This window comes from Numida meleagris, chromosome 8 (assembly GCF_002078875.1).
Source record: "Numida meleagris isolate 19003 breed g44 Domestic line chromosome 8, NumMel1.0, whole genome shotgun sequence".
NCBI classification, from domain to species: Eukaryota; Metazoa; Chordata; class Aves; order Galliformes; family Numididae; genus Numida; species Numida meleagris.
In genome coordinates, this window is record NC_034416.1 from 17,131,722 (window position 1) to 17,156,223 (window position 24,502).

The 24,502-nt window shown below is 41.8% G+C and overlaps 1 protein-coding gene across 14 annotated transcripts in view; it reads left to right on the forward strand.

The window, feature by feature from the left end:
* The window catches only part of IL1RAPL2 (interleukin 1 receptor accessory protein like 2), a 408,604-nt gene that overhangs the window by 224,370 nt on the left and 159,732 nt on the right, over nt 1-24,502 (forward strand). For all 14 annotated transcript variants that reach the window (XM_021406506.1, XM_021406508.1, XM_021406511.1 and 11 more), the window contains one exon: nt 15,459-15,732. In XM_021406506.1, the coding sequence (XP_021262181.1) occupies nt 15,459-15,732 (274 nt within the window). The remainder of the gene's footprint in view (nt 1-15,458; nt 15,733-24,502) is intronic.

Sequence of the window (24,502 nt, forward strand, 5' to 3'; positions counted from 1 at the left end):
GAAGAACGAAGTACAAAGCCAATTGGTATACTTCACATATAATTTCCTTTTCTCTCCAAAAAGCTTTTACCAAAGATGATGTATTTGAGAATTGATTTGCCTCTGGGAACTCTTCTTTTATTGCATGAAGGCTGAAGCATATCACTTTCAAAAAATGAATAGAAAGTTGCATCTGAGGGAGCTCTAGGCTAAAGCTATGACAGCAAGTAGTTTGGTGCGGCAGGTCCAAGTCATTGGTTCAGACCTGCTTGTTTCCATTTGGGGCTGGAATACCTGGAGTGGAGGTTCTGGGTTAGCATTCTCCGAATGTAAGATCAGTTTTGTACACCAAACACAATCCTGTGAACTGAGCTGAGAGATGTACATGGGGACTACAGTAGAATTTAATTCAAAGCCGCACTGGTGCTCTGCATTGGACAGCTAATGTAGATAAGATGACCAAAATCATGTAGAGGTGGAGAGCAGAGAAATGTTGAAGGTCAGGGGAAGAGGCCCTGCAGAGATCTGTGAGTTGGCTCACAAGCAGGCAGATGTAATTTTGACTATTGCAAAACAGACTGATTAGGTTTTGTTCAGTTACTGAAAAGAATCCCTTTGAAGCATATTGTTGCAGTAGATTAAATTAATGAAAATGAATTTTTATTATTAAAAATAGAGAAGACGTTTTCCTCTGGAAAGAGTAATCTCTTTGCAAACATGTCGTTAACGAAGCAAAAATTAAGTCCAATTGCTTTGATATGCTTTGACAAGTGAAAATGATGTCCTGGTGAAACTGCATTGCAGAAGCAATGCTGCAATGGGATCATGGTACCTATTTGTACTGGATGGGGATTCTTTACATGTTCTGTATTATCTGGACATACGTAAGTTCATTTTGAGAAATGAGACAGTGCTGCTTGCTTTATTGAAATTTGTAGTTACCTTTCTTTCTAGTTTTGATGTATGTGGGAGAAAATTCTTGGAGTTCGCTGGGAGTTAAACACTGCCTTTTGTCAACACTAATACATGGAGCTCAGTCTGCCCGTGTGCAGCACCATGACAGCTCTTTGAGGAGCTTCCAGGCAACTGTGTTGTTTGGGTGGTGAAGTAAATTCCTTGTGGGATGGGAGCTGGAGAACCGGGCTGGGAGCTCCCCCAGGCCAGCTTGATTTCAGCAGCTGGCTTAGCGGGAATTCAGCCACTTGTGGAGCTGAAGTCTTTCTTAGCACTCTGGACTACCTCAGAAAATGAAGGGAATATTCCTTTTGTTCTGATGGGTTTTGTCTGCAGCTGTAATTAATTCTGAGGTGAAATTTGGTTTGGACTGTGTCCAGGCATGCTTGTTTTTTGCATAAGTCATTTGAAACTTGCTTGGAGGACCATGGACCTAAGCTGTTTTCTTCTTTAGCAGTTCACAGTGGAGGTACTGGTGTGTGTCCTGTTTTCGTCTGGGATAGTTACATCATAGTAGCTGGTGTGCTGCTGTACTTGGATTTCGGATGAAAATGATGTTGTTTTAGGTGTTGCTGAGCAGTGCCTCCACTAAGCCAAAGACCTTGCAGCTTCTCATGCTGCCCTGCCAGCAGTGAGGCTGGGGGGAGGCAAATGGATGAGGCCAGGCTCTTCTCAGTGGTGTGTAGTGATAGGACAAGGAGCAGTGGCCTAAAACTTGAATGTCGGAAGTTCCACGCAAACATGCAGAAGAACTTCTTTACTTCTTTACTGTAAGCACTGGAACAGGCTGACCGGAGAGGTGGTGGAGTCTCCTTCTTACGGAGATATTCAGAATGCATCTGGACACCCACCAGCGCGACTTACTGCGGGGAGCCTGCTTTAGCATGGGGTTGGACTCAGTGGTCTCTAGAGGTCCCTTCCAACCCCTGCCGTTCTGTGGTGCACAAGAGCTGGGAGAGGACAACTAAAACAGCTGACTCAGAGAGGCCAAAGAGACATTCCATACCATCTGGTGGCATGCTCAGCAATAAGGCTGGCAGAGTTGGCCAGGGAGGGTGCCATTTCTTGGCAACTGGCTGGGCAGCCATCAGCTGGTGGTGAGTGATTGTGTTGGGCATCACTTGTTTTGTGTCCTCTCTTCTCTTTTCTCTAGTAAACTGCCCTTATCCCAACTATAGAGTTTTACTCTTTTTTTTTTTTCCTGATTCCCTCCCCTTTCCTACTGGAGAACGGAGCAAGCAACCAGCATTGTGGTGCTTAGCTGCCTGTTGGGTTAAACCGCAGCAGTGGGGACGTTGATGAAATGCAGCCAAATAATTATCTGTGCATGATCATCAGTGTTCCATATTTAAAAGTCACAGGATCACAGTATTACATACCTGAAGTATACTGATATGGTAACATGTCTTCTGATGGTATGAAGTTGTGTTTGAATAAAAATGTATGAAAACAAACAGCTTAACAAATTTCGTACCTCTGTAAGGAATTTATGAAGGATGCACATGCATCTCATCTTATGTACTTATCACGCAAAAACGTCAGAGTATTCATTGGAGGAGAAATTTCCCAATAATTAGTTACTTGAGCTTTAAATAGAAACATTCTTTAATGAAGAATAAAGGGAAACATGAGCCATCCTCATTTTACAAGCGAGGTGTGGAATGTAACCCCCCGGGCTGTGTAGGTGTTTAACTCTTATAGGGAATTGATACTTAATTATCTTTGATGATCCGGGGTTTAGAAGCTGTAATTTCTTTACTACCATAAACTGTTCACCCAAAACTGTGATTAAAGGCCTAAGGAATGTGTAGTTAACTCATAAAAAATATGTACATAAATTCTGCTGATTCATTTCACTGTAAAGCACATCCTTATTTATTATTATAAATGAATCTCTAATGTAGCTCATGCAAAGTCTAAATGAATGCCATTCGTTTTCATTAGGTAGCTCTTTAAAATCGATAATGTTTTCTTTAAGGGAAAGCTTTGGCTGTTACTTATTTAAATCTCATTAACTTTTGCCTTTTTTTTTCCTGAGGCTCAATTGGAGCTACGTTTTTCATTTAGATTTGAGGCTGCAGGCTACATGTAATTCCATTTAAAAACACAAGGTAGGCAAGAGTAATGTTGGGTTAACAGTAATTTAGAGAACTGAAAATTCAGAATATTTTGCATGAAGCCTATACTTACTATTTAGAAGTAAATGGTCTTCCTGGCACAAAGTTTGGAGATGCACGGCTGTTTGAGAAATCCTTCTCTAATTAATGCAAAGATTGCAAAGGCCGGTTGAAAGTCGTTTTTTCCTACACCCATAGTCTTTTTATTTATGTACATGTACGTGCAGTGAAAGTCTGTGAATATCCCTGAGTTGAGACCCTGGTTCCCTCACTCCATGCCTGCGTTTGCATGTCTGATGATTTGGGTCTAGTGGGACGCTGCTGTCATTCCTCCCATCCTTCAGATGTGTTCTCTGTAGTGCCAGGACTATTTTTGACTATATGCAAATAGAAGCAAAGTAGTGCAGGGAGCTTAATGCTTGCTGAGTATGTCTTCTACCAGATGGCATCCAGTAGCAAATAGGCTGTTAGTGATGCTTTTTGTTATCTCAAATTTGTAGCTCATTAATGAGGTTGTATTTGCTCTTCTTTCTTATTGAAGGCGCACTGATCAATCCCAGGGAAGAGGAAAAAAATCCAGTTCTCATCATTTTGATGATGCGTTTTTGAATAGTTTGTATTAAGCAATGTTAAAAATGACATTGTAAAGGCTTATGCAGCCTCAGGCAGGCTAGAGATTCGAAACTTAGGACAGCTTTTCGAAACAGTGGTTGGCTGGAAGGGTTCTGGCGCTGTGTTATTCACTGTGCATCAAAATTAACACGTTATAAGCAATGAATTTTTTTTCTATTATATGAAGTCAGAAAAGTCTTTAGAGAGATTAAAATGAGATTTGTAACGGCTTAGGAGAACTCTTAAAATTGACAACTTGACACAGCATGATTTCAGATTATCTGAAATCTGGCATATTTTTGTGTGCAAAGATTCTATTCAAAGTCATGGTGATGGAAATATTTACAATGAAGACATAATAATGTTTTTGATATGTAAATCATTTTAATTGCATTTCTTACACTGTCAGCCTCTCACTGACTTAACATTTATTTCAAAAGTGACACATTAAAAACTGTGGCTGCATTTGTGATGCTCTTATTTTTAACAGAAATATGTACATCACTAAGTGCCTTCACATGTGAAGAACTTTGTTTATCAGCAGTTCCTCTGACGTAGTGTGCTTGATGTCTGCACGTCTTTATTTCTGGTTCATATTACTGGTTCTAGCTTACACACTCTTTCCCTCTGTTTCCTTCTCCTTCCCCTCCTGCAAAGTGTCTGCTGTTGGGCTGTGCTCCCCAAAGCATCAGCACCCTGCGCTGTGGGGCATGGAGATAACGATGGTTGTTTCCTGCAAGTTCTGTTTTAATCTTGATGAGAGCCATTTCAAGTGTACTTTTTCTACTCTTGGAACACGTGTTGCGTTGTCAGAGGCCTTTATGTCCTTGTCTGTAGCCCAGTCTCCCGGTGCTGAGCCACTGTACCTTGTGTGTGCTTTCCCCCTCTGTCTGGGAACCATTGTTGTCCTCTTTCTTCAGAGGTAGAACTGGACATACTTGTTTGCTGGGGGCAACCACCACAGGAGCCATACCCACCTCAGCAGGCACAGCCAGCTCAGCGCTTTGTCGTAGTATTGCTCATTTGAAATGCTGTTTGAACACTTGTCCTGAAGCTGCTGCACCGCTCAGTTGCCAAGGCTGAGAGAGTAAGGGATAGCAGAGGATGAGCCCAAGAAACTTGGTAGAAAATATCTCCATATTGCTTACTGAGCCTTGAGTAACCAGCTGGTGTGGCTGGGCAGAAACACATTACCTTAGAAAGTTAGAATTGCTCAGGTTGGAAAAGACCTTCAAGATCATCAAGTCCAAAGAGTCCAAGTTGTTCCAGTTTTAGATTTTTTTCCTGTTTTATCATCCAAATGGAGGCTCTTAGGGTGAGTATTCAGAGTTGTCTTTTGATGTTGAGCGGTGGTGGTTTTGTCATGATGTGCTGATGGATGTCGGGGCTGCCGGGTGGTGTCCCTGCAGGAAAGCATGGTGAGGTCTGAAGGGAGGCCCCAGAGGCACCACGGCTCCCCCTGAGTCCCGGGCCCCCACACCCTGCCCTTGTTTTGCCTCAGCATGGAGCTCAAAGCCACACTCTGCACACATGGCCCTGTGAGGGGCAGCTGCCTGTTTGGCAAGGCGGGTTGGGGCCCTCCTGGCGAACAGCAGGCCTCGGAATAAAATACAGGCCTGTTTGTGCCACTCTGAGCAGGGAGCAAATGATGTATTAGTAATGAAGTGTTTGCAGTTAGTTGCTTTTGCTTACCCATAAATGAAGCCCTACTGCTGGCCGCCAGCTTTGTTTCTGGCTTGTGAAGTTACTGGGAAATGTGGAGAAAAAGCTGTAAACTGGACTGATCTGGGGGTTCTGTAATGGCTCTTATTTAAAGCTCAGAGCCTCCTGAGTCCAGAGCTAGGAAAACATCAGGAAAGTGGACAAAGCCTCCAGCCAGGAGTGTGCCTGTGTGCAGAGCTGCAGCCATGAGGGCACCATGGCGGCTCTCCTCACTGGGGCTGGGGGCAGGAGAGCTGTGCTGCTGGTGCTAGGTGTGCTCGAGGCTGATGGCAGACAGGTTGGGGCTTTAACATTGGGATCTGCCAGGCCGGGAGAGCCACCAGCACAGCTCTGGTTTCACAGTCTGAGACTGAGAAATGGAAGTGCGTGTGGTCCCGTAAATATAGCCGTGGTTTGCACTGGAAATATCTATATTAGGTGCATTACTGCAGTGGTGTGAAGCTGCCTGCAAATGAGGTGCTGCGCTTTGTTCTTATTTCTGCTGTGATTGGCAAGTCTTAGAAGAAGTAGATGGGTGTCATGAAGGTGAACCTAAATATGTGTGAAACATTGCGTTATGGAGCTCAGTGCTCAGTACGGCTTGCTGCTTCTCCTAGGGAGAGATGTCTGTAACACAGGTTCGTTTTTTAATCATAACTTCCCATTTCTTTCTTACACTTAATTATAATATCTCAGAAGAAGAATATTTCAGTAGTGCTTTTTTATTTTAAACGGAAATAAAAGTCTGAAGAGTGGAGTTTATTGTTTAAAAATGTCTCATTTTGAGAGCACGTTGTAATTTGTCAGATACAGATATCTTCTAGTCAAATAACCCTCTAACAGTTCCATTCGTAGTTGTCTCATAAAAGCCAATGTTGTTTTGATTTGTAAGTGTTCATTTTATTGAAAGGAAATTCAGTGTGTTCTGCTGCCAGGAGAGTTCCCATCTAAATTCTGCTCAGTATGTGGAACTGATGTATTGAAACGAGAGGAGACATTAGAACCTAGGTTAGAGCGTGGGTCGCAACCTTTTCAAGGCAAGGTCAGCTTGTCATGCAAGTGGAAATGGCAGTTGGCTCACTGCAGCTCCAACTATCTGTGCCAGGTAACAGGAGGAATGGCATTGCAATTGTAGAATGTATCCAAAGGCAAGTGTGTAGAGACAAAGCAAACGACCGAATCTTTTTATTAGTTGCAAATAAATTCCGATGAACTCCAAGACATTCATATTACCTACTGTTTTCTGATGGGGTACTAGTTTTGTAAAGCACTTGGTTATATTCTGATGAGGTGACTAGAGCTTTGAAAGCTGGAAAATCAAGAGGTGGTTACTGGGTAAGTTAGAAAATGTAGTGGAGAGTGGCACTGCTGTGTTCCTGTGTGCTCCCAGAGATGGGCATTCATGAGAAAGGCTTCCTCCAATGAGGTGTCCCTGTGAATAATTGCTTAAGCCACACACAAAGTATTATCTGTAGCCAAACCACAGGAGTAACAGCCAGTCTTCAGCCCTACTTTTCTCTTGTGGTGTGATGTGATATTATCCACAGGCTCTTCTGATAGTCTTATTTTCTTCTTCTGTACAGCACTTCTCCTCTGCCATGAGGGAGATGTAGTAAGAGCCCTTACAGCAGACCTGTGTCACTCCAGGATTCCCCTCTGCAGAGAGCAGAGGAAATGAATTTAGCCCATTGTTTTCAACTGGGAGTCCATCTTCCTAACCTTATCCGAACTCAAGAGACTCTGTCCTCAAAGCACACAACCCAACTCAAGCTATCTGCATACTTGAAAAACAGATGAAAACCAAAATAATCTGGTGCATGTACATCAGTCCCTCACCCCCATAGGGACCAGGAACTTAACAGAGTTTCATTCTTTTTCATTTTTAATTCTTATTATTCACAGCTCTCTCCTACAATTCCCTGCTGGGAATAGCAAGCAGTGAGTATAGAGTTTCCTAATTGTGTGATTACTTGAGACTGCGACTACCTGATCTGGGATCTAGTTTCCATTTACTTTACCTTCAGTAACTTTATTCAAAAGGATTAATGAAAAGAGACTCATCAATTATTGAAATGAATTCAGCTTTGTTCCCAAAGTTTGCATGATGCTGAAGACTTAAAAAACAGAATGTGTGAAAGTCTCCTTGGGTTAATGTATGTTGCTGGAGAATATTAATATGCTCTCAGTGTCCTTAAAGAGCTCCTGGATAGTCGACAACACTTAAAATAGTAATTGCATATATCTTCATGTATAAGGCGTATTCCCAGTGTGTTGCTCCTTACCTGAAATCTTCTGTACAATAAAATTGTTAAGCACAATGTAATATTTTCAGTCTGTTTTACACTTTATTTACCTCAGGCATTAATTTCCCTTTTCTTAGAAAAAGAAAACAAGAATCAGTATCTAAGTTGTCTAAAGGTAGTTCTGTGTACCAAAAAAATTTCAGAGATGCTGGGAAATCTGTCTTTGTGCTTCTGTGTCATTTGTTGATGGAAAAGAGCTGATAAAAATGGCCAACGTTCATTGTGGAAAATGACAGGAAAATGATTTTTTCCCCTTTCAGGAGCTTAAAAAATGGCAGTATTTATGAGATTTTGTGGACTTTATGTGAAAAAAAAAGTTGGGGTCCGGATGGGTTTCAGAGCAGGGTGAACAGCTAAGTTACAGCATTTATTGGATTCATGCTTGTGTTTGCACTGAGGAGTTGTGTGCCTGAGTTGTTTGTTTATAGCATTTAAGTTTTAGGGTTTAATGGGAACATTCTGGTAGTTGTTCAATCCGAGATGGCGGGTGTAACACCATGTAACTGTTTAGGGCACTCCAAGCAACAGAATGGCAGGGGATTGAAGAGACCTCAAAAGATCATCGAGTCCAACCCCCTGCTAGAGCAGGTTCCCTACAATAGATTGCACAGGTGAGCATCCAGATGGGTCTTGAATATCTCCAAAGGAGACTCCACTACCTCTCTGGGCAGCCTGTTCCAGTGCTCTGTCATGAGTTCTTCTGCATGTTTGTGTGGAACTTCCGACATGCAAGTTTTAGGCCACTGCTCCTTGTCCTATCACTGCACACCACTGAGAAGAGCCTGGCCTCATCCATTTGCCTCCCCCCAGCCTCACTGCTGGCAGGGCATTACACTGAATATGTAAAACCAAAGAGGTTTATACATTCCAGTTTCTGTATTGTTCACTTCAACACAAACTCTTTAAAAATCTGCCAGATATTGAAGTGATTATGAGATCAAGGTCACGAAACTCATGTTTTTAGGGCAGATATGCTGCATTTTAAACAGTTGCTTTAGTGCCCTCCTCCTCTCTTTGTTTGCTAAGCAGAGCAATGTGCTCAAAGAGCGCACGACGTTGGGAGGGCACTTCACTTCGGGTCCATCTGACTTAGAAGAGGTAGCAAAGAATCTTCTGAAACCAGAGATTTCCTTTCCATCACAAAGTGTGTTTTACAGCTCCCTGTCGAACCTGCCCTCTGTGATTTGCTCTCCTCTCTATCAGCAAGCCTTCCCAAAATTTCCAGTGATTAGGTGCCACCTGAAAAGCTGGCACCAGACCCATCAGTTTGCACAGCCAATCTGACAAGTGCTACAGGATGAAATGTCCCTGTCTGATAACTTCTGCCGACATTCCTTTAGCATTGTGCTTCTTCAAGTAGAATTTCAGAGCCCTGACCTCATTAATATGCCCTGGCTCCTGGAAGCTGAGAATTTGTTCAGGGTCCAACTGGTTTTGGTCTCTTCTTAGAGAATTTTACAGATTCTTGATCTGCTACTGTGTTCTTTTGCATTTTGAGTAAAATGTATTTGAGAATAAAATGCTTCTGGCTCCATATGCATATGTAAGTCAGGACAGAGCAATCCGTAGTTATTTGGACCTCTGGCAGTGTATATTTACAGTTTGTTTGACCTCAAAGGAAATTATGAGTGTTCAGCTGCAATCTCTGACATTTGAGCTGGGTTGTTTAGCTGTGGCCTTATAAGAAAAACTGGTCAGAAAAATGAACACATATAAATCTTAAAAACCTTGAAGCCTATGTTATAGAAGTTGTAAGTTTTGATCAGCATTTGGAAAAAAAATCAGCCAAAGTATAAGGATGCATAAGTGCATTTTTGTTCTTAATTTATAAGCCAGACTTGGAGAAACAATTGCATGTTGCTAGATCTAATGAAGCTTCTTTGCACTCAAATTTATTTGATATAAGAATTCTTAAATATTTGCACTTTTAAATGCCGTGAAAGTCCAAAACTTTTCACCAATAATAAATTCAAGTAAACTCGAATGGTCTAAATCTTGTTAGAAGCCGTTCGGAAGATGGAGATGAGAGCAGAGATTGTGTGATCCTTTTCTTCGCTGTTGCGCTTCTTACAGTCTTTGTAAGTCATTGGTATCTGCAGTTCTTTTAAAGCTTCTTCTGGAGTCTGGTGGGAGAGGAAGCATTGCTAAGGTGGGATGTATCTGAAGCACCAGGGGCATGACATGAAGTCTTGGAATGAAATATTCCCAACTGATTTCTGTCTGGGGAGATGAACGTCTCTCTTCTGACCCCCCCCCCCCCCCCCCCCCCCCCGCACACACACACTTTTTCTGTTCTTTTGACCTCTGACACTGGGCATGGCAGAGACAAAGCACCCAGTGGAACCAATTGGAGAAGTGTTGTACAGCTCTGGAGAGAGAAGAGAGACAGACTTGGATGTCTTTCTGTAGAGTGGATTTTTATTAATTGCTATGGCTGTGTCCTCTGGTCACTCGATTTGATAGGTAGGCTGAGCTGAGGGAGCCGTACAGGCAAAGATCTTCCTGTACACTGGAGGTGACATCTGTGGTTTTGAAGAGCACACAGTCAGTAGTCTTAGTAGAAACGCGTTCTCTGACCAGCAAATCTTCCCCCAAATGCTGGAGTATTGAAGAATGAGTGACAGAGATAGGGGATGACAGTCAGCTTGTGGCTGGCTCAGGCAGCTGACTGTTTGGGACACTAAGTGTTCTGGGAGTGGGCAGGGTGGTGGTGGGCTGCAGGGTCTGCCAGCACTGCAGGCTGAATTAACAAAGTGCAGCCAGCAGGGCCGAGGTGTGGAGCCACTTGGTATGGTGAGTCTGATCTAATACCCTGACCCTTTGTGAAGATCACATCTGACCAAAGCTATTAAAGTCTTACTGTGTTTGCACAAATGGAGCAAATCCTCTTTCCTTTAGGGTTAAGACCTGAAAATTCCAATTTGCCTAAAGTTCATGGGCTGTAACTGACTTCTTTCCTTTGAGAGTCCAAAATTTTCATCCCAATTCAGACTTCCTTCCCAGAGTGCATCCGTTGTTGCTGTGTGCCTGCAAACTCCACACGTGATGGATGTCAGTTCCCAGGCTCTGCCGTTCTGTGGCTGATATATAAATAAAATATAACTCCAAGGAATGTTTTTTTTTTCTGGCTAAATATTTACAGTCACATGCATTTCTTGCTTTGTGGAGCGATAAATTTAATACATTAGCTAGCATATTTATTTATTAATTATTTATTTGTAGATGATTTCAATTTAAAATGAGATTTCAGGTAACAAGGTAGGCAAACATGTTTAACAATCCTGTGATATAAATTGCTGTAGGTGGCAGATCCCTACGAAAGTTATTACAGGCAGATTCACAATGCAAAAATTATTTATATGGCAGCAAGCAGAAAGACAAATTACTCAGAGACTATGTACATGCTCTTCTGTAATTGCTCATAAATTATTATGGTTCGTGTTAAAATGCATCTAGAATCCCTAGACAACTAGGTTTATTCAAAATAAGAATAATGGCAAATTACCAGGAAATGTTTGGGAAGGAGATGCAGTGCACACTTTGGGTGACTGCTAACACAGAAGTACAGTAACTTATTGTCAACCAACTTAATCTATAATTTATTTTATAAATTTGAAACCTTCCTTTTCAGTTCACCTTCTCCTCAGGTTGCTGTAGCCTGGGCAGAGAACTGAGATGGTCCTGGGTAATAACTGAGGTGTGCCTGCTGTGACTGAGCACTGTAGGGCTCTCATGTAGCACAGCCCTTTGCCATGCTATGAAAATGGGTTGTGTTCAGTCAGTGCAGTCAGAAGTTGTTCTGCCAGGGATGTGGGACTGACAGACAGACGAGCAGACCTTACTTCCTCAGGAAGCCAGGCCAGAAGTTGGACAAGGTTTTCCATATTGTCTCAATGATCTAAATTTTAGAGCATATTTCAGAGAATTGTCTTAATTGAAATAGTGTGAAAAACACTCACTATGGAGAGGATTTGATGTGAATGGGCTCTCAATCAGGCATTTATTAAGGATCAGCTAATTATAAGGTAGCAGAGGAAAGATATATATGCATTTTTTTTAATACGGTGTCTCTAATGCTATTATTTTTGTCTTCTTACCACCCAAATTACTTTACATATTGAGAGCCGGCCCAGCCAAAATGACAGCAAACTTTGTTCTCGATAATGGAGCGCTAAACTCCACCTAAGCAGCTCCAGTCATTTGTAATGACAGCTTGGAGAATGCTCCAAATTAATCTGACAATGCACACGCTCCAGTGACTGACAGCGCGGCGAGAGGAAGCATTCCGGCTTCCACGTGAGCGCAGGGAGCCTGACCTAGATTTTAGCCCCTACAGCTTCATAAGAGGGAGCGTTCCTGACTGTACTTAATGAGAAAAAGAGAGGAAGGGGAAAAAGTTGTCTCCTGTTTGATTGGTCTTTCTTCAAAAATTAAGATTTCATTAGGGAGCTCTGTGAGACCTCCCCCTCCCTTCAGCAGATGCCATCAGCCCTGCAATGAATGGTTGCTGTGCTCCCCGCGCGCCGTGCTCTCCGTAATTAGCACCTCGCGGCGCTGCGGGAGCGCCTCGCTGCCGGCACCGTCTCCTGGTTGCGCTGCGCCCGCTGCCCGGGGCCGGCCTGCACGCCGAATTCTTCCCGTTGGCCGCCCTTAATGGGAAGAAGGCCTCAGTGTAAATCTCCCTTTCTTTCGTTTCTCCTTTTGGGATGCAGGTGCTGACTGCGATCAGCTCGCTGTGTCCCCATCCATGAGTGCCCCCAAGGGCAGAGCCTCGGCCCAGCCTCGCACTGCTGGGGCAGCCTGTGGTGGCCTCGCGTCTCTGATGTCTCAGCTTATGTGACCATTCATACGTCTTTCATCCGTTCCAGTGTTCTAACACAGCTGTAATAGTTCAGCAGTTGTAATGTTGAAGGTAAAAGAGCAGCAAAGTGCACAGTGGATGGGAGACGAAGTTTTCAAGTGAGAGTGGAGGCTGAGGGAGATGAAGGGCGGTTAATGCTTCTTTGAGCTGTGCTCGTCAAAGCGCTGTGTTTGGTGTGGCTGCAGGGGAAATTTTATGGGAAACAGCGGCATTTTCAGCCAGTAAAGTTGGATTTCCATATTAGGTCAGAACCTAACTAACTCTTGGTAATTGTGGCTCTGCTTTATGATAATGGAAAACCAGCACGTTTCTGCTTGACCCGAAGGCCTTCTGCGTGTACCTGGATGTCGTTATTCTTTACCGTGGTTTAACTTTGCTGAACCAGCATAGGTTTGAAAGCCTTAGATGACATTTACAGGATTAGATTGACAGAAGATTGACAGAATTAATTAGATTGGTGGAATTAGTTTGGATCTAAATTCCAGTTCTGGGCACCTCTATTCATTTCAGCTTACACGTCTAAACTTAGAGTGTTGTGACTTTGCTAAACTACAGGAGAAGGAAAGTGTTTGAGAGTGTCTATATATCCTGGAGAATGCAGATGAGCAATCTGGAGAGCTCAGTATTTCCTTTGACATTGCTTACTGGGAGAATAAGGCTGTAAACTCTGCAATCCTTTTTAATTGTAAGCTTGCACCTGCCTACGGAGAAGGACTTAAAAAAAAAAACAGCAGCATAAAAGCACAGAGCTTCTTTGAGAAAGCTCTGCATTGAGACCGGCTCCATGTAAATGCCCTTTAAATCACCTGTATATAAAATTATTCATGATGTCGGAACCATGCTGAACTGTAAAAATGGATTGGTGTGAGTTGGCAGGTTTGGGTTCCTTTTCCAGCTCTGCTGCTGGCTGCCTGTGTTGTGTAACAGCACAGCAGAGAGAAATGGAGGCAGTGTGTGATGTGGTCCTGGCAAGAGTTTGAGTTCTAGCGTGCAACTTTGGTCATAAGAAGGATCTTATAAATGTAGAGAGGATGCATTGAGGACAAGTACTTCAGTATGTGATTTTCAAGTAGTGATTAGCCAGACTTGTCCTGTTCTGTGTGGCGCTAAGCTGTCAGAGGAAAAACCCAGGAGGGGAAGTGATGCTGCAGCAGTAAGGAAGGAACATCAGTGAATTGCTACCAGATTTGCATTTCGTGTCATTAGCAGTATCAGCAGCGTGCTTTTAGCAAAAGAAACATGGCAGTAAAAATTGAAGTTAACAGAAACAGTGTGTACATAAGTGCAGGTGAATATTCTGGCCTCAGGGCTTTTTTCAAGCAAGAAGTCAGCTGGCACAACCAGCAGCTGCCTGGCTCTGCCTGCTGAGTGCGTGGCAGGGCTGGTACCAGCCCATCTCCCTTTGCCCGTGAGTACTCTTGTGACACCAAGCATCCAGTTCTGAGCCATGAGTTCCTGTTCCTCCTGTCCTAGGCCGTGTCAGTTTGTTTTACCAAGATGTTGCATGGGAGTTTATGTATTAGGAATGAATGAACAGGTATAAAATAGGGTTCAGCCGCATGATTCTTGTGGTCACGGTACAATTAAAGCTGATACAAAGTTATGGGGAAATTAAAACCTCCCATTTACCATGGCTGGTTTTGAAGAATTCAAGAGAAGCCTGAAGAGATGGTAAACATAATTTAAAGGTAGGAAAGGACACTGAAAAGTACTGGATCTGGTATTCTGCCATATGTACATATTTTGGCTTGGTTCATTTATTTAGGAAGTAAATAGAAAGTCACTTAATGAGTGAATACTATTGAAGATATTTCTGAAGTGAAATGCATATGAGAGTATCCAACATTAGGTTTGGAAAATTGATACTCTACATGCAGAGGGTGCAACTTCAGCCTTACATGGTCAAATAGCTACAGCAAGGATAAAGATGTTTCTGTTACATGTAGCTGGATATGATCAATAAATTCTGCAAAATATATATTTGATCAAGTGTACTGATTTTAGGCAGTGTTTGCCTACTGCTGGTCTGCCTTGCAGTCTTTTTCTTTGGTTATGTTCTTGTCTGACTTTGAGATTTCCCGATTTTCTGGGAATAAAAAAGATGGAATTAAAAGGTCTTTGATATGTGAGGGAAAATTATATGTTGCTATGTATGTGTGTTCTAGGATTATATTGTAACCAAGATGATTTAGAAGTAATGAGAGGAAAAATGTAGGGAGAATTAATCTTTTGGCTGACGTAGTCATTTTTAAACTAAAGTATCAAACTTTTGACAGCCAAGTTTCAAAAGTTTTTGCTGAACAGAACATCAAGAGATCCCTTTTTGTAGTTGCACAATACATGTTAGCTTGGTGGCATCGGCAGCATGATGTAGCTGTATCCTGTTGGATGTATTACTATCTCTATAGTTTGAGTAGACTGTAGGAAAAAGAAAAAGCTAAGTGGGACTGCCTTACAAAGGAGTAATGCTCACATCTTTTACTTTTAATGTAACAGAATTAGCAGAGATGGATGGAAATGTTAGGATCAGATACCAATATACATTTTCCTCCAGCAAAGAATTACTGAATTCAAAAGTGTTTTATTTGAGCAAGTAGTTAAAGTGAAAACAGTTGGTTTATTTATTAAAGAATTAGTGAAAATGGATGAAAGAAACAGTATTCTAAAGAAACTGAGTTGAGCAGACCTAATTTGCTATAATAGTTAGAGGAAGAAGAATCTGCACTTATAGCCTGCATGCTTTATGTTTTCATGTAACTATTAAAAAGTATATGAAACCATTTAATATCTAGTAGTTGCCATAGGTTTATCACACTGCTATGAAATAAATATTCTTTTGTTTTGATTGTGTTGCATTTCACAGGCTGCCTCTCGCTATCTTGAAAAAATATATCTGTATCTAATATTTCTTTATTATTGTTTTGCTTTCAGTTGATGGTTGCATTGACTGGTCAGTGGATCTCAAGACATACATGGCTTTGGCAGGTGAACCAGTCCGAGTGAAATGTGCCCTTTTCTACAGCTATATCAGAACTAATTATAGCATGGCCCAAAGCACAGGTCTTAGGCTGATGTGGTACAAAAACAAAGGAGACTTAGAAGAACCCATTATATTTTCTGAAGTTAGAATGAGCAAGGATGAAGATTCAATATGGTTTCACTCGGTTGACTTGCAAGACAGTGGTTTCTACACATGTGTTCTAAGGTGAGTATTGTGTTAAAATATGGCTAAGAATGTATAGATTATCTTGTTTAAATATTTTCTTTAGTTTTCATGATTAAGATACTCTTGCAGTTAATATATACTCATTATTTTTCTTCTCTTAATTATATTTGTCACATAATGCTCGGTCTTAAAATTAGTTTCCCTAGTAATTATAGCTACCTCTTTCGAGAGCTATAATTAAGCATTTGCAAATTCACATTTTGCCATAAGCCTTCATAACTAGATAGTTCTTAAATCATTAAATATTTTGGTCAAGTAATCTTCAAATCCTCCCGAGTGACAAGTCATAAATGAGTTTCCAAATTTGGTAATTTTGTGACTTCTTTTTACCCTTTGCTTTTAACTTTAAAAAGTTATTCAAGAGTTTAGACACAGGTTACACGATTCTGATCAGTTTGGGCCATAGGGAGTTAGATTTGTGTCTGGCTCTGAGGAAATATTTACTTTCAAATGCACTTAAGATTTTTAATACATTGAAGCTGACCTCATTTGGTAAGGTGCTGAAATGCATGCCTCAAGTATTTTGGAGCTCGTGATTTCCATCATGTTGATGCTGATACCAACTCTATGCCTAGAATGAGGGGATGAAAATGAGAACTCTTTGGGAATAATTGAATGAATAAATATCCCTTAAATGATCAGTTTTGAATTAAGAAGAGCTTACAGATACTTCACTTGTGTATGTTTGAGTGTTTAAAACAATTTGATTTTAGAAAATGAAGCTTCATCCTTGTCTGCTGCTCCAGACTGAGATTATATGCAGGTTTGATGAATTTAATATGAAATATTTGCACATAAATAACAACATTTTTCAGAGCCCAGAAGTTGCTCCCTCTCCATCTCTGCTACGTGCTCCTGCCTCGCTTCAACCTGTCTATGTCTGTTCTGATCCTCAGTAATGGTACAAAAATCAAAGATTGCACTGCGATGCGTGGTCTGTAATGGGAACCAACATCCCGTTTGGCTGTCAGATGCATCTTCCAGACTCACTATTAAGTCTGTGTTGTAGCTTTTGGAGTTTATTATTCTCTTATTAGCAGCTCCATCACACGTCTGGGGCCACGTGAACTCCATGATTTTGAAATGTTACGAGAAAATAGTGATTTATGTGTTTCAAGAGCTGTACTTTTTTTTGTAAGATGTAGCTGTTGTGATAATCAAGTTACTAGTTTAATACTCCTGGAAATGTTTATGCAAATCCTATGTGAGCAGCGAAGAATTGATCCTGAATCAAATTCTGGGACCTACTTTTATCTAGGAAATTTCAAAACCCTTTGCTCATTTACATGACAAAGTACTTTTGGTAACAAGTGGGCAAGTTCTTAAATAATTCATGCCATCTTGTTTTCAAATAAAATCTGTGTGGCCTGCTTCTTGGAAGGCATTGTACTGCAGTAATATCATCCCTGTCAGTTATGTGTTTTTCTTGCTTGTGCTAGAACTTTCTTATATAATTACAGATGTTTTTGCCTTTTTCAGGTTTATGTGGGAGTGCAGAATATTGTATGTAGCGATTACACATAAAAGACCATATTTCTTCCTTGAATTAACTTATTTTTCTTTCAGAAAGTCGATAACGTGTCCTTGCTGTTATTGTTTATGAAATTATAGGTGGCTTAAAATAGCTGAGGAAACAGCAGTAGTAATTTAATTTAATTAAAATTAGGGTAGATGTAGCGTTCTGAAATAGGACCACGTGTCTGTGATAGACTGACCATGCCATTAACTTTATAATTTCAGCTTTATCAATCCATTATTTTTTTTTAGCAGAGGATAAGCAGATGTTTGCATTTTAGTTGTTAACCAAAACCACCTGTGTTGTGAGCATGTGGGGGTCACAGGTGAGAACTGGAGGTTCCCATCCCAGAAGTTTCTGGCTTGAAGTGAAGAACAGATGCTTGAGCTTCTACTGATGGAAGAACGGAATTGAACACCAAGGGTTTTTAACACATTCTGCAGAAAGGATGCCCAAGGCAATAGCAACACCTGTCCTAATATAGTCTCCCTCAATTTGTTTGGATCCCATTTTTACCAGTCAAAAAACAACTTAGCAAATATGAAAAGTGTGAAAGAAAAAGGCACTTCCACTTTTCACTGAATTTCCTATTTGTTGAAAAGATTCTTCACGATTCTACCAAGCCCTAGTTGTATAAGAAGCTCCATTTCATGGTATGAGGAAGCTTTAAAGCAACTGGAAGGAATTGCTCAGAAGCTGCTTGAAAAGGTTGAGTATGGGCAGGTGAAGGAAAAGCTGGTTAGATGATGGTTTAGGCATGGGTAAAAATGAAATGAGTCAGTGAATTCTTGAAATAACAGAATTGTCATTTCATTAGTCATAGTATCTTCTGTAAATTAGCTTATAATACTAAATATATTGAATATATATGTTTACAATATATTATATATGTAGAATATATATTATATATATATATAATATATTGAATAGTGAAATATTTTGCTTCTCCAAGCTAAAGAGTTCTGATGTCAGAATTTAAATATTGCCTCTCCTTTATTAACCGACTGACATTGTTACGTGGGCAAGTGTGTGCACACATGTGTAATAGGGAAGATTAATACTGCATGAAAAGTTGTTTCTCTTCTCACAGTGCATTTTGATGTGGAGCTGACACTGTGATGGAAAACAAGGTGTGGGATTTTTCTCCAGTGTTAAGCATAGCCATGACATATTAAAGGATCCTAATTTGGCCTGGAGTTTTAAATAAGTATGGACATAGTCTTTCTTTGCTAACCCAAGTAAATTACATGACAGCACTTTGTTAACAAGTACCTTTTTTGTGCCAAATCTGGGATGTTTTAGCAAGATCGAGTGATACTGAAAAGAGCTCCTTTCTGACGGATGGATGTGCATTTCATTAGAGTTTCCAGATAAATGCTGGGGCATTTGTATTATAACTTTAGTGTACAGTCTGGAAATGCTGTGTTTTGGAGGTCTCTTTGCAGTGCAGGTCCTGAATATACTATTTATCTTCCAGTGTCTTTTGATGGTACTTTTAGGTAAAGCTGTCAGCATTGCTGCTATAGAGGTTGCTTTTCTGGAATTTTCACATCAGCACTGTGGATCAGAACATTCTCACTGGAGGTTTCAGAGATGAGAGCACCAAAACCAAACATGGAAACTAAAATTGATCTGAAAGCTTGGGGTGGCCTTAAAGTTCAGAGTATCTAACAAGTTCATTTGCCAGATTATGTGTTGCTTTTGCCCTCTGTGCAAATACATTAGTTTTTGTGTGTCAAAAGCCACTGCTTTTTAAAGAGGAAAGAAGAACCGGGCCTGCTTGAATCTTCTTATGAGATCAGGAAGAAATCTTAGTGAGGTTTAGCTGCACCTTTGCCATCAGAAGGGTGCTGCTTCTGAAGCCCTTTCCTCCTTCCTGGGCCCTGCTCTGACATAAACTGAAGCACAATAAACACTTTGTGAGCAACATCAGTAAGAGCGTGGTATGACAGTAGTGCATGTTCACTATTAATAACTCGATGATGAAATAAAATAACTCTATTCCCATGAAGTGAGTTAGGAGGGTAAGGAGTGTGAGGGGGCAGGGAAGGCAGAAGGTGGAGTTCTGTGGTCACCAGGCTGGCGGACGGAGCTAGGCCTCCACGTGGCACAGGATGCAGAGTATGACTGAGGGTTCCTTGCATACCTATGAGGAAATAAGCCTATGGATCTTTCATGGCTGCATTTGGTGCCAGAGAACTGCCGACAAATCAAGTTCGGAAATCTGTGTGTCCTTTCCCCTTACTTTATCCCTATCTGTAGAGTTCTTAATGGAGAGCAGCATTGCTATGGACGTGCACAGAAGAATCAAGCCTTCATCGAGCCATCAGTGAAATATCGAGATAGTCCTTTCTGAGCAGCAATAAAATTGACTGAAAGTAGATTTTAAGCCTTCAGGCTTCTGAATGTCTGTGGAGCGCATGACCAGCAAATCAAAATCATATTTAGACAGCCTAGAGAGGCTGTCAGTAAAACTTAATTTGCGACATAACCTTAGTGCTCTTGCTTCAGTGGGCGTTAAGAGGAGCTGAGGAACTCATTTCAGATGCCTACAGCCTGGGCTGCAGTATCCACCTGGGATCCCAGGAAAAACTGTGCTGCTTTTTCAGAGCACTGAAAGTCTGGCTTCCAAGTGAAAGGAAAGAAGGGTTTTTTTCAGGACTTTAAGACCAAACAGGAAAATTGGAACAAAATCTCGCTGTGGAAATGTGTAGTGGTTAGGTCTGCCTTTCTGCAACCACCTTCATTTTGTATGTTCTCATTGCAGAATGTTTAATGTTCAGGTGCTTTGGCTTTCCCCAGTGCTCAGTTCATCGGCGAAATTGGATCTTAAGCCCACTTAAACATCACGTTACTCTGAAAAGGTCCGAAGATTGTATCTTCTAGTGAAGACACTGTGGTGTCTTTAATCATCTGATGTCCAAGAGGAGCACAACTAAGGAGTCATACTACACCTCTCATAGTTACCTCTCAGACTTGCACACTGGTACAGAATAGCGTTCATAGCTGTACCATATCAGGTGTATCTGAAGAAGGCAGCTAAATTTCACACTTAGAGCAAGTGCATGGACATGGCAGGGCTTAGTACTCCCAGGGTCTGTATGACATTAACATTAAATGTCACGCATTAAACGGATGTGACATTTCCCTGTTAAATGTGACAGGTTCTGTATAAACAAAATCCCTGTGATATATAGCATTTAAAACTTGAATATGGTGCCAGAGCATACAACAGAAAGCATGAATTATGATGGAATAAAATTTAACTTAGGGAGATATAATGTTTTGGCACTATGAAAATGCAAAGGAAAGTCAAATCAGAATATTTCTACTTTTCTATCTAAAACTGTGTAAAAACTGATGGTGCTCCTGCAAATCATTTTGATGACAGTCTTTATTGAGAGAAAGTGGTTCTATGCGTTCTTCTGATACAATTGCAGAAAACGAAGATCTGTTTCTGTTCCCTGGTGGTGTGCGTATTTGTATTCGTTCGCTCTCCTTCTCTACAGCTGTAAAATAGAAGATATCCATCCTCTGTCTTTCTGAAAGCTGGTGTTTATGTCAGTGAGAAGCTGCAGGAGCAGTCAGGGCTTCAAGCAGCAATGCCTGTGTTGCTCAGTGGTTGGAAAGCTTCCAGCAACTTCCCTGTTGAAGAACAACACAGAAGAATGAGAATACCGTGTATTTAGTTTTCCTCGTCAGCTTCGGGTACCATTAAAATGACTGACGTTACCCTCTAGTCCCAACAGCTTGTCGTAACAAGAGCTCCATGTGCTGCAGTGCATCAGTAACATTTCTGTTCACTGTCACTGGTTGATGATGGATGAAATGCCTTCCCTGGTGGGCTTCAAACCTTGCCCACCAGGTTGGGAGAAAGGATGCGAAGTGGAATGACTGCTTCCTCACACAGTTGTTTTTGCCTTCAGGAGACCTGATGAAAAGATGCTGTTCAGCCCTCCTCATCCCTCTCCTTTCCAGCACATCAGGATGTTTTATTTCCCTGCTGTTCTCCAAATAACAAAGGAGAGGAATATGCTTACCCAGGTACCACTCCTGTTGAAACCCACATCAGTGCTGTAACCCTAGCGTTTCAGTAGGCAACATCATATGCGTCCTGAGAGAGGACAGACAAATGGAAGTTTTCCTGAGGAAATGCATCACACTCAAAGTATGACATGGCAGATCCATAGGGAATTAAACTGATGTTTGGTACTTGATCTCAGAGGAGAATTTCATCTATTCTGGCAGAAAGTTAAGGTAAGACACAGTCAGGAGGACTCAGCTGCAGGACTCAAATGGCAAATTGGCATAACGACATTCACATCACGTTTGCTCATGATGCCATTCTTTTTATACCCCATCAGATAATAACTGTTCCATTGTTTTATGTGCTCAGTAGTCTGTATAGAAACAGAGGGGGGCTTGCTTTTCCTCACTGCATCAACAAATAGGACTTAGATGCATGAGGAGGGAAATACTCCACAGGTTTTTTTTTTCTCTCGGGCATCAAAATCTGTGAGATTTAGCAGTGCAGACATATCTAATGCGTATCCTGAACTCAACTTTTGTTTTGGGTGCTAAGTGTCTAATAAAAATGAAAAAAAAAAAGCAAAGAGGAGTAGATACATGAATTTACCCATGCGTAGGTTGGAAGAAATAAAGTGTTCAGTGCTCGCAGAAACAGGGTGTTGCAAATACAAAGCCACTGGAAGGGAAATTCTTAATGTATTCTTTCCTGGGAGCTGTTGTCTCTATGCCCCAGATTTATGTCATTTGTAAGGTGGCCTTTCAGTAAGAGAATATAATTTAACAGTAATATCCTGAATTTCCCTAGAAAATTATTAAAAAATAAATGAAAAAGGCTTAGTCGTTTGCAGTGGGAAACGTCAGGACAGCTTGCTGCCTTGTAATACTTAAGGGAAGAGACTGCTTTCCTGAGGGCAAACCCAGGCAATTACAGCTTTTTTTTTTTTTTTTTTTTTGCTGGAACAAGATGTGTTGAAGCTTGTAGAGACCAGATAGTTCATCAACTTCAGTGTGATGTGCTGAGATAGCTTTGTACTCTTTTGGCATCTATGTTTTTGTCTGTGTTCTGTATTATATTTTTATACATTGATTTCTAAAAGCTAACAGTTTGAAGACTTTAAAAGAAAATAACACAGTTAACCTGTGTGATTCAGCTTAAATGTTGAGAGAGTTTCTCTCTGGGCCCAAGTATTCCCTGCTGTAATGACTGCCTGGTGATTTGCGTGTTTTTCAATTGCTTCTGTCATGATGCAGAGGTCAGCAGGACCAGCACATGTATTGTGAAGGCAACCACAAAAGAAGTAGCTCCTCCTGACCCTTAACCTTCTGCAAATCAGACTGTGTACCACTTACTGTTTTCAGAGAAACTTAAGAAATACTGGAGATATGAGAGAGAATTTTTGATGCTAGAGATTTTTGACAGAGATTTTGGTATTAGAGATTATTGCTTTTTCAAATCGCGGCCTTGCTGTTGTGGCCTGTATCACACTCATTGCACTATACATATTCTGACATTTTTGTGCCACATTTCCCTCTTAATAAGTATGTTATCCAAATTACCCCACTGCGAGATCCAAACATCTTTTCTTCTCTGTGCCAGTATCGTATCCAAGAAGCCTAAAACCTCCCCGAACAGAGCTTAATGTGCAGTGAGGAATGACAGGTCTTGGGGTTAAGTGCCTCTGGTGAGAACTATATTACTGATGGTTAACTTGCAGAGATATCCCTGGATATCTCTTTTTCAAGCTGTCATCAAACGAACCTTTTAAAATTATCTTTCAATGACTGCTCAGAAGTTCCTTCTTTTGAATAATGATGATTTCATCTGTCTTCATTGTAAAATTTAGGCTTCTGTAATACATAGTGTGATCTAGTCAAGCTCAAATTGTCTTGTTTCCAGTGAGTCTTGTATTGCAATTAAATCTTAGCAGAAAATCCTTTAATCGTAGAATCATTTGAGTTTGAAGGGGCCTTTGAAGGTCATCTGGTCTAGCTCCCCTGCACTGAACAGGGACATCGACAGCCCCACCAGGTGCTCAGAGCCCAGTCCAGCCTGACCTTCGGTGTCTGCAGGGATGGGGCACCACCACCTCTCTGGGCAACCTGTGCCAGTGTCTCACCACTCTTACTGTAAAACAGTTTTTCTTATATCCAGTCTAAATCTTCCTTTTTTTAGTTTGAAACTGTTTCCCATTGTACTGTCACAGACCCTACTCAAGAGTCTGTCCCCCTCCTTCTCACAGCCCCTCTAGATACTGACAGGCCGCTCTCAGCTCTCCCCGCAGCCTTCCCTTCTCCATGCTGCACAGCCCCAGCTCTCAGCCTGTCCTCGCAGGGAGCTGTTCCATCCCTCGCATCATTTTTGTGCCCCTCCTCTGGACGCGCTCCAGCAGCTCCGTGTCTCTCCTGTGCTGAGCACTCCCCATCTGGACGCAGCGCTCCAGGTGAGGTCTCACGGCGCAGAGCAGAGGGGCAGATCCCCTCCCTGGCCCTGCTGGCCGCGCTGCTTTGGATGCACCCAGGATCCGGTTGGCTTTCTGGGCTGCGAGGGCACAGTGCTGGCTCACACCCAGCTGCCATCCACCAGTACCCCCAGACCCTTTTTGGCAGGGCTGTGCTCTCTCCTTTCATCCCCCAGCTTGTCCTGATAGCAGGGGTTGCCACGACCCATGTGCGAGACCTTGCACTTGGCTTTGTAGAACCTCATGAGGTTCTGCTGGGCCCACTGCTCATCCTGCCTGGGTCTCTCTGAATGGCATCCCATCCCTTCGGTCTGTCAGTTGCACCACACAGCTTGGTGTCATCTGCAGACTTCCAGTTAAGAGGAAAGGATGTTACGGGGGACCATGTTAAAAGCCTTACTGCAGCCCAGGTAGATGTCATCAGTGGCTCTTCCCTTATCCACTAATACACTTACACTGTCGTAGAAGGCCACTAGGTTGGTCAGGCAGATTTTTGCCCTTGGTGAAGCCGTACTGGTTGTCCTGTATCACCTCCCTTTCTTCCATGTGCCTTAACATAGCTTCCAGGAGGATCTGTTCCATGATCTTCCCTGGCACGGAGGTCAGGCTGATAGGTTGGAAGAGTGAGAAATAATTCATTTGTTTTTAGGGAAGTGGCTGCACCTGTGTCATCAGGAAAAGCAGCAAGTTACTTATTTGTCTTTAAAAAGATCAGCAAACCATGACCTCTTTGGTCTGGGTGGAA